Source organism: Daucus carota, chromosome 7 (genome assembly GCF_001625215.2).
Source record: "Daucus carota subsp. sativus chromosome 7, DH1 v3.0, whole genome shotgun sequence".
Classification (NCBI taxonomy): Eukaryota; Viridiplantae; Streptophyta; class Magnoliopsida; order Apiales; family Apiaceae; genus Daucus; species Daucus carota.
Window position 1 is genome coordinate 3,047,591 of NC_030387.2, and position 9,913 is coordinate 3,057,503.

Below are 9,913 nucleotides of genomic sequence, written 5' to 3' on the forward strand. Positions count from 1 at the left end.
TTTCGGTTTGTGTTAAAGTTGAATACATTTATTTATAAATAACTTTTTAATATTAATATATGTTATTGATAGCAATTATATATTTTTGATTTTATAAGTAATTATAAATAAAAATTTTGTATTTTTTTATTTTTTATCACTTATTTGAAAAAATAATTATGTATCTTGTATCGGTCACATGATAACTTAAACATGATAATTTAAAGAGATAGTGATAAAAATTTTATTTTATAGTACATTACTGGTTGTAGTTTTTTGAAACTGTTTAATCAAATAAAATAAGAGAATATAGATTTGTAATTATAGTTGAAGAGTTTCTTAGAATTAAACTTTTTAACATAAAAATAATTTAAAAATGACAATAAAAAAACAATACAAAATTTTGTAGTACAAATAACGTAAGCTCTTTTTTTTTTCAGGAAATAACGCTTAGTAAGTAGTATAGATTATATTTTTACCCAACCCAAATTCCAATTTTCGACTCCGAAAGGACCGAAACTATATACGTTTAAGTGCACGTACGTGTAGCCGCCACAGTTGCAAGTCACACACTTACACAAGTTGTACAAGCGATAACTGAATTTCGATCCTTTGCTTTTCATTTTTCAAGAAAAATAGAATCATCATCTTCATTACAAGCCCTTCACTTATATTCTCGAAAGGTAATAAAATCATCCCTCTCAAACATGTATGTATCTAAAAAAGCTGCTTTTGTATCGATGCTTTTTTCAGTTGTGCCGCCACAGTTAACAACGCCGCCAAGGTTGGTTTAGTGTAATAAACATGTTTTCTTGATTAGATTATGTTTTGTTTTGTTGTAATAAAATTAATGTTTAGCTTGCAGGGTGTTTGTTAAAATGTCTGCAAGAGGGACTGATGTTAAGAATCAAGGAGTTCTAACAGCTGATTCGTTAGTTATTAAGCCTCCTGCTCATCCTACTTATGATTTGAAAGCTGTTATTAAGCTTGCGCTTGCTGAAGATGCTGGAAATATAGGTCTGCTATCCTTTTATGTTTCGTAATTTCAGTTGTTTTGGTATGTTCTTTTGGTTGATAGAGTGTAATTGGAATAGCCGTGGGAAGTATGTGTTTGATGTAGAAAACGAAGGCATTTTAAGAATTACGGTACTTGGTGAATATTATGAGGATGTAGGATTTTTTTTTTTGGATTATGCATTATGAGGTCTATAAGAAGTAAAACACACTCTTACATATTTTTATGGTTTGTGGCGGAATCAAGGGGGGATGGGGGCTTCAGCTACTTTAAGATGATTGGACATGCGTATCATTTAGTTTTATAGTCAACAAATGATATAGATTGGATGTGCAAGCTCTGTACTTCTAACAGATTGCAAAGCGCGGGAGTCATGAGTAACTCAAATTTGGAGTATTACTCTGTAGGGACAGGATGTGGGGAGGGTAATGTGGACGCAAGCCTGATCTTTACTCTTTGAGAGGCTAAGAGTAAAAAGGATGTTTCGACGACGTATTCGACTCTGACGGTGCAATAGAAGTTATACTACACAGAGTGAAAACAACATACAATATAGAAGGACTATACATAACAAGCTCTAATATAATGTACAATAGCAAACATGAAAGTCACAAATATACTAAATTGAACGAAGAGCTTATTGCACTTTGTAACTTGTTTTCTTTCGCGAAAAACAGATAAGTACTTAGACTTAACTCCGTGTCAGTCCGTCTAATTAACTTTTAATCCGTTAACAGTTTGCATCTAGCCTTTTAACGTTAGTTTTTAAGTACAACGGCTCTATTGCAAGCTCCTTCACCAGCTTCTTTATATATATGTGGGTGTGTTTCATGTATGTATAACTACACTACTTCTCCCTTCTCTTAAAAATCTCTTTAATGGCTGAGCGTTGCAACTATAACAAATGGGTGGTTATTTGGACGGCATGGACAGAAACAAACAGTGGTAGAATATTTGCTGGATGTCCAGATCATGTATGTAGTGCTGGAAGTAGGGAAAAAAGCTGCTATCTGTGACTGTTGTATCATGTATGAAAGAAGTTGATAACATAGGTATATAAATCTCAAGAGTATTACACAACATGCCAACACGTCTCATAAGCAAATTCACCATGAAAATGTATGTAACTGCAGTACTTCAGGCTCTTGAAACTCCATTTTTTGTATTACTTACTTCAAGTCGTGAACTTAATATTTCCTAAGGCAGTATCTAAATCTCTAGGACAATGTCTGCATAACCACAAATATAGCTTTCTTTAGTACTTAATGAATTATTACACACATCAATGAAAGTAATACTTAAGAGATTAGGAATCAATTTACATTCAGAATCAGTCTTCACCCATTTATTCCCCTGAACCTGAACATTTGATGTTCCTCTTCTTTTTCTACTTTTAATGTTTGTCAGTCCTCTATGTATTTCTTCATTGATGATGCTCGAGATGAGTTCTGTCGATACACTTTCTTTGCAAGCATGGTGTTTTAGTTTTAATTGTGAAATAACTACATTGTCCATAAACTTAACGTTGACAGTTTGACTTTCAGGCGGAAAATCATTAACTGATAAACCTCAAGTCCTCATTACATTAAACTGACTGCTGAATCTCTCAAACCTATAGAAAAAGCAGCTATGCTAATATGGGATCTTCAGAAACTCCTATCTGAGTCTGAGGTCATGTCACCAGAAATAATGAGTGATAATATTTCGCAAGTAAAGCTGTGAATGTATTTTTCAATGCATTATTAATTTGTAAGGCACTTGTAATCATAAAAGAAGGGTTCTTAAATAATTATATCAAAATTGACCCCCCCCCCCTCCTCCAAATTAGTTGATTCTGCCATTGTTTATGGTCATCACAGATAGCTTTTGCTTTTAGTAGAAGTATCGGTAAATTCTTATTCTGGGCTGGGGAAGTAGTTTAATGCTCATATAAGTGTGTAATGTATGTGCAATTGTGTGGGAAATGTTAATAAACTATTACACGGAATATAGGGGATGTGACATGTATGGCCACCATTCCAGCCGACATGGAGGTTGAAGCCCATTTCCTGGCAAAGGAGAATGGAGTTGTTGCTGGCATTGCACTTGCAGAAATGATATTTAGCGAAGTTGATCCTTCACTAAAGGTATTGCAAATTACCATTTATGGAAACTACCTTTTCTGCAGCTGTGCTTGAAATAACTTACTAAAAAAATTTATCTCAATCAGGTGGAATGGTCAAAAAAGGACGGAGATAATGTTAGTAAGGGATTGCAATTTGGCAAAGTACATGGTATATTTTTAAACCTATGTCTCAACACAAAACAACAAGAATTTGTTTAGGTTTTTATTATGCTCTCTACATTACTAGCCTATTAACATATGCAGGAAGAGCTCACAATATTGTTGTTGCTGAAAGAGTTGTGCTAAATTTTATGCAGAGGATGAGTGGAATAGCTACGCTTACTAAGGTGTGTTTATTGCATTGTTTAAGGAGAAAACATGAAGTTAGAAGAAGTTTAGAACACAACAGAAGATTTTAATGAATAACGCCGTACACTACCCTGTGATACTTTGTATGCTTGACTGGCTGGATGAAACCCTTAATAGATGCGTTTATGATAATATAGCTTATGTGTTGGATTTGATCAGATTAAGTCTCTCAGAAATAAGTTTACCTTTAATATTTGGTGTTAGTGTAGGCTCAGAACTTGCACAATAGTTTGACACACGAAGCACAGTGTGTATTCAAATGATTGTTTGCCATAATTGGAAATGCATAATTTTCTATTGAATTCAAAGGATAGGAATAATATTATATGTTTTTTGTTTTTTCAGGCCATGGCTGATGCGGCAAAACCTGCATGTATACTAGAGACAAGGAAAACTGCTCCGGGTCTACGGCTGGTGGATAAATGGGCGGTGTAGATCATTTATCTCCCTTGTATATGTCTGATTTGGGTTTATCTTTTCTTGTGGTTCATGTAACCCTTAATACGCTAACTTTATAGGTACTAATAGGAGGAGGAAAGAATCATCGAATGGGTTTATTTGATATGGTGATGATAAAAGACAATCATATCTCTGTTGCTGGAGGTGTAGCAAATTCTCTCAAGTCTGTAGATCAGTATTTGGAGCAAAATAATCTCCAAATGGGTGTTGAGGTAGCTGTCTATGTATCTATTGTCGTTTCATCATTGAACTTCTATAATTAGTATTAGGTCTTGGAAAGTCTCTATTTTCCAATATATAGCAACTTAGCTGAATGAGAATTATCATATTCAAGTTAAACAACAGAGCAGAATAAGAAGTACCATATGTAAATTGTTCAACTTAACCAAATAAATTTAAAACTTTTAATTGTCACATATTATTTATCTTACTATTGTCACGTATTATTTATCTTACTATTGTCACGTAATATTTATCTTACTATTGTCAATGTTGTGATGTATAGAAAACTTTACGTTATTATGTGTATGTGGGTGTATGTATTATTGCATTATAGACGTCTATGCATGAAAGATTTGTATCTGGGTGAGTTTTTTTTTGTCCTTGTAAGAGTATGCATGATGATAGAATGAGTGTGCACACTTATAAAATTTCGCTATGTCAAATTTTCTCATATACACAGATAGAAACGAGGACCCTTGAGGAGATAGCTGAAGTGCTAAACTATGCGTCCTTCACAAAGACTTCATTGACTAGGATAATGTTGGATAATATGGTTGTCCCATTACCTGATGGGGATGTCGATGTAACTATGCTAGAAGCAGCCGTAAGACTGGTTGCTGGGAGGTTTGACACAGAGGTAGCCCTGTTGTACTCCACTCTTTTATTGTTTTCTTTTGTTTGAGAGGACCTGTAGATAGTCCTATTGTCAATTTCTTGTTAAACATTACTTTTGCTCTATCTCAGTATAATTTTTTTTAGGCTGGTGTCATTGAAATTTGGCTTGTTGCTAATCTTAATATATAGTAATCTACTCACATTCATCCTTCTATGCGGGTTTCAATATACTTTAAGTGTTTACTTTCTGACCAGTATAGCTCAATCTTGTTGGATAATATTATTTACCATCTACTGTATGTTGATGAATGAAATTATTGTTAGTGAAAGGAATTGATGTGTCAATCTATTTACTCATATTTGGATTCTGTCAATGTGCAAACTTGGATTTTGACCACTGTATACTACATTGATTTTCACCAGAAAAATTGTATAGAGGCTCAACCCTGGAGGGCCTAAGAAATTAAGTGATTAAGTTAGAAGCTATTACGAAGCAAAGCTATTACCAAAGTAAGTTGTTAGGTACCTTGAATTTGTGGTGGCATCTGTAAATAGCGAGTATTATCTTTTCAAGTAGCAGAGTTGGGAATTACAGATCCTTAGCTGATTAGGTTTTTGGGAACCCTAACCCTATATATGTAGAATTTGAACTAACTCCAGAATATGAATAGGTTTAAAGTCCTGGACCTTGTTAAGTATGCTGTATTAATGTCAAGTGTTCCTTGCCATAGTAGTGATTAGCACCACATCAGGAATGTTTGTGGTTCTTTTGTTCTTATGACTTGCCCAAGTGCTTTGGTCAAAACTCTCTCTGTGCTTGTATGTTTTTTTTTGTTGCTAAGTTCTGTGCTTATATTTTGGTTGTATGGGACAGGCTTCTGGAAACGTGACCCTTGAAACTGTACACAAGATTGGACAAACTGGCGTGACATATATTTCCAGGTATTATGACATTTATTGGGCCCATTTGGGTTGTCTTTTAAGTTAATTTTCACTTATAACTTATAAGTACTTTGTTAATTGTAATGTAATTTCTTACTTATAAATTATTATCAGTTTGGATAAATTTATTAGTAATCTATAACTTAATGTATATAAAACTAAAAATATAATAACAAAATACTAAAAGTTACCTTTTAAAGGGATAAAATACTATAAGTTACCTTAACAATATACTATTAGTAATTTATAACTTATTATATGAAGTCAAATTGCAAAAAATCAATATAAGTAACTGAAATAAGTACACATTCTCTACTTTTCAGAATTCAAATTATAAGTTACTTTTACTTATTATACATACATACAATCTTTAATAAGCTTGTTTCAACTTGTAAGTCATCAGGTAACTTGTAATTCAAGATGCAAAAGGGCCAAATATAATTACATATATAGCAAAGGAGGTGAGAGGCAAAAGCACAATGTAATTCTTACGTGTTCTACAATGAAAAAATATATTTATGTTTTTTTTTTTTTTGCAAAATAGGATTATGAGTTGTTGTTTTTATTCACATTGCAATTCCTACAATTTTCTCATTTTAGTTGAGCGGCTATTTGACTTTGATGCACAAAATATATATTGTTTGATGACTAGTGAAAATTGTAATCTAGTGAAAATTCGCACTACGAATTATGCCTATTATGTCTATATAAAATTAATGACATGCATTTCAATGTAGAAAAGTATGTCGAAAGGTGAGACAAAAAGACAACATATCAGTTAAGCATTATTATCATTATATTGTCTTTAATTCAGCAATTGTTGTTTATTGGAAGCTTTACGTTCAAGATTCAATGGTGATGCAAAACAACTTAAGAAATTAAGTTCAGCTTTGGAATGAAAAATAATTTTAATTTATTTGATATTCACTGCATGTGCTCCTTTGCTACTACCTTATATCCTAGTGATTTCAACCAGCAAGATATCCAATATTCATGACTATGGCTAAGATACCTAACAATATTGATCTGGTTGATCATTATAAGCTTAAGAATTTGTCCACTATTTAAGACTGAAAGTTAGAAGCTTACGAAGAGAACTAAAAGGTGAACACTACAATATGATAATTAAGTTGACATGTCTTGTTTTAACTTGTTTCCACCAACAGACTATGATTTTTCAACTGTGGAAGATTGTTTCAGAGATTATATGTATTTCCACATGGAGAGATAGAATTTGCTGGATATATTGATCCAAATGTGGTAAACGGTGAATTTTATAGCTTATAAAATCGTTGGGTTCAACTCAAATAATGTGAGGTTATATATTTTAATAGAGTTTATTGCGTTTTGCACCCTACTAGTTTTCCGAAAAGTCATTTCTGGTGTATACTTTGTATAATTTCAGTATGCACCCTGCTGGTTTGTATAATTTACGCCGGAACCACTCCTTAATGGCCCTCTCATTGTCGATCGTTGTTGATTTTAGGTTTACGGGGTACTGGTGTAGTGGTGTGAGTAACGGGGTTTGTAGTGTGTGGGTGTGAGGAAGACAAAACGGTGTTAAAGGGAATGGGGGAATTGGAGGGAATTAGGGATTTTACGTTGGTTTATTGAATTAAATTAATTAAACATAAATTAAAGGCTGAATGGTCAAGACTGCCATTATATTTAAACGTTAACTGGTCAAGTCGAGTCAACTTTAACAGAAACGGGTGGGAAGGGTTCGAATTGACGCGCTGTTCAAACCAGCGGGGTGCATACTGAAATTATACAAAGTATACGCCAGAAATGACTTTTCGGAAAACCAGCAGGGTGCAAAACGCAATAAACTCATTTTAATATAAATGGATATATGTGCAATGACTTATCACTTGTCACAGGGTGACTAAATATGTATGCGAGTGACTTTAGTTTAGTGGTGTGTATCTTAGCTTAGCATTTGATATTTATAACTGTTTCAATTGCTTTTAAACTATGCATGTGATAATTTTATAATGATATTTTTGGTTAGTATTTTCTCTTAGTATCAAATTTAATAAAACTAGCCTTAATTCCATGCGGGCAAGTATATAGTAAAATTATTGTTTATAATTTAATTTTTAACATCATTTTATTAGTGGTTTAGTATTGTTGGATGCCTATAATTTTTTTGCACAAAACTTTTTTTGCATGGGAATTCTATGATAATGAATTGAAGTTTGATTAAATTATATTAACCGACGTATTTTCTCTTAGAATTTTAGCTTTTACATGTCTTTTTATATTATAAATCGGTAGTATAAACAAGAAACATTTTTATTATCTATTCATAAATACTTTTCTAATATTAATCTCTAAATGTTATATGTGATGATGTGTATTTTGATTAATTTTAAATCATACTTTTCATATTTCATATTTTTTCATTTGTAAGGAAATTTTTTTATTTAATTTGTATTGGCATCCTGTTTGTCTTGGAGTAGAAAAGAGTTAAAAAGAGTTGCATGATGGTTCATATTTGCCTTGAAGTAGTACATGTTAGAGTCAAGACTTACACGATGGTTGGTGTTTATTTTCAAGTAGAACACGTTATAATTAAGAGACACGTTGGTCTCATGATTAATATAATTGTTTATATTTTCTTTTCGAAAAAGACAGAGAAAATGGTAATTTAAGAATGACAAAAAATATGTGACCAAACTTTACTACTGCAAAATATCCCTATGTTTGCTTATTATTGTACAGTATGGAACACGTTATAATTAGAAGAGACATGCTGGTCTCTCTCACTGTTTATATAATTGTTTATATTTGTTTTTGAAAAAGATAGAGAAAAGGGTAATTTAGGAATGGCAAAATATATGCTGCAAATTATTCCCATGTTCGCTTATTATAGTATAGATAGTATGAATAGTATATATGTCGATTAAAATTTGTTATATTATGTGCTACCTCTAATTCACTGTTAATTATTTGAAGTCTTGTGTATAAATATTCATGATAAGGTAAGTCGGAAATCCTGGGTCCGCCCCCGACTAAAATGTGGTTAAATAAATATTATATCATGTGCTCCTATGTGAATTATTATAGTCATGTGTAGAATTAGTATAGCGTAAATGTGAAATATTTTGTATTGTGTAAAAACAATTTCAAGTTAAGCAGGAAGTCATGGGTCTGCCTTGTATGCATGGTCATTATCTTATACTTCTTCAAGCCCAACCAATAATTGAATGGACCATATATACCAGGGTTTCACAAATCTTACCTGGGCTGAATCTATATCCATTCTAGTCTTAGTGGTAAATTTTGTAAAACTTATAAGGCTTCAGTCCAGCAAGGAGTCCACCCCTGTCATCAAAGTTCTGGTTTTTGTTCCCCAACAAAAAATCTTCTCCTGTTAGCCTAGTATAGTGTAATACCCTGAATACCCTTCTTATTGGAGGTACAATATATGGTTTTACTTATCATGTTTACACTATTACTTGTACTAATATATTAATAATAGAAAATTATGTTATAGGCTGCTTAACAAAGTTCAATTGTTTTATTTGCAGTGGTGCACTGACACATTCTGTAAAAGCTCTCGACATCTCCCTTAAGATAGATACAGAGCTTGCTCTCCAGGTTGGAAGGCGCACTAATCGAGCATAAACACCATTCTCTTTCAGCGATATTAGTTTTAACTTGCAACTGCGCTATGATTATACATGAATACAGTTGTCTGATTTTCTGTAGAATAAAAACAAAGTATATACAAGTTTTGCTAGTAAGCATCCAGGATAACTAGTCTCCTGAATTGCATCCAGAGGGTGATGAGCAAACAGATTTGGAATAACAACATTTTTGTAATAGGAAAATTTAATACAGTATGTTTTTGTTTTTAGGTTTCGTCTTGTCTAGTTGCTATCCGTTAGGATCCAAACCCTAGGAACAGCTGTTAGTACCCTGCCGTGTAATAATTGGGTTCCATACAAAGCAGTAGAGTTTCCTGTTTTGCAATTGAATTATCCATTTATGGGTGTCTGGTAATCAAATTCGGGTAGGTATAGACTGTTGTTTGTGATTTCTCTAGCTACAACAGAGATGTGGTGGGTGATCACATTGAACTTGCCAAATTCTGATTGACAAATTCAACCCACGAAAGTGACACTAAATTTAGCTAGTGTCATTTTGATTTAACTAAAGATCTGTGAGAAGTTTGTATGTTAACTTTCACTTCAGTGAGCCCT

General features: G+C 32.7%; 1 protein-coding gene across 4 annotated transcripts; it reads left to right on the top strand.

Annotated features, from left to right (window-relative positions):
• Nucleotides 1–485: 485 nt before the first annotated feature.
• Nucleotides 486–9,681, top strand: LOC108196626 (quinolinate phosphoribosyltransferase [decarboxylating] 1a). Of its 4 annotated transcripts, none has more exons than XM_017363996.2 (10): nt 486–763; nt 845–996; nt 2,987–3,120; nt 3,204–3,267; nt 3,363–3,445; nt 3,813–3,896; nt 3,986–4,138; nt 4,609–4,785; nt 5,638–5,705; nt 9,239–9,681. In XM_017363996.2, exons 1-10 carry the CDS (start codon nt 687–689, stop codon nt 9,333–9,335), a joined length of 1,089 nt encoding a protein of 362 aa, XP_017219485.1. In that variant the 5' UTR covers nt 486–686; the 3' UTR covers nt 9,336–9,681. The 4 variants fall into 4 exon arrangements, with proteins under 4 accessions (XP_017219485.1, XP_017219488.1, XP_017219489.1 ...); XM_017363999.2 differs by having other exon boundaries at nt 531–662; XM_017364000.2 differs by having other exon boundaries at nt 533–662; nt 838–996.
• Nucleotides 9,682–9,913: the final 232 nt, after the last annotated feature.

Excerpts from the sequence above, each read along its gene's own strand:
- LOC108196626 (XM_017363996.2), top strand. The coding sequence starts at position 687 with ATGTATGTATCTAAAAAAGCTGCTTTTGTATCGATGCTTTTTTCAGTT. Across the intron at positions 3,121-3,203 it reads AAGTTGATCCTTCACTAAAG|GTGGAATGGTCAAAAAAGGA; the intron begins GTATTGCAAATT and ends TATCTCAATCAG. Across the intron at positions 4,139-4,608 it reads ATCTCCAAATGGGTGTTGAG|ATAGAAACGAGGACCCTTGA; the intron begins GTAGCTGTCTAT and ends TCATATACACAG.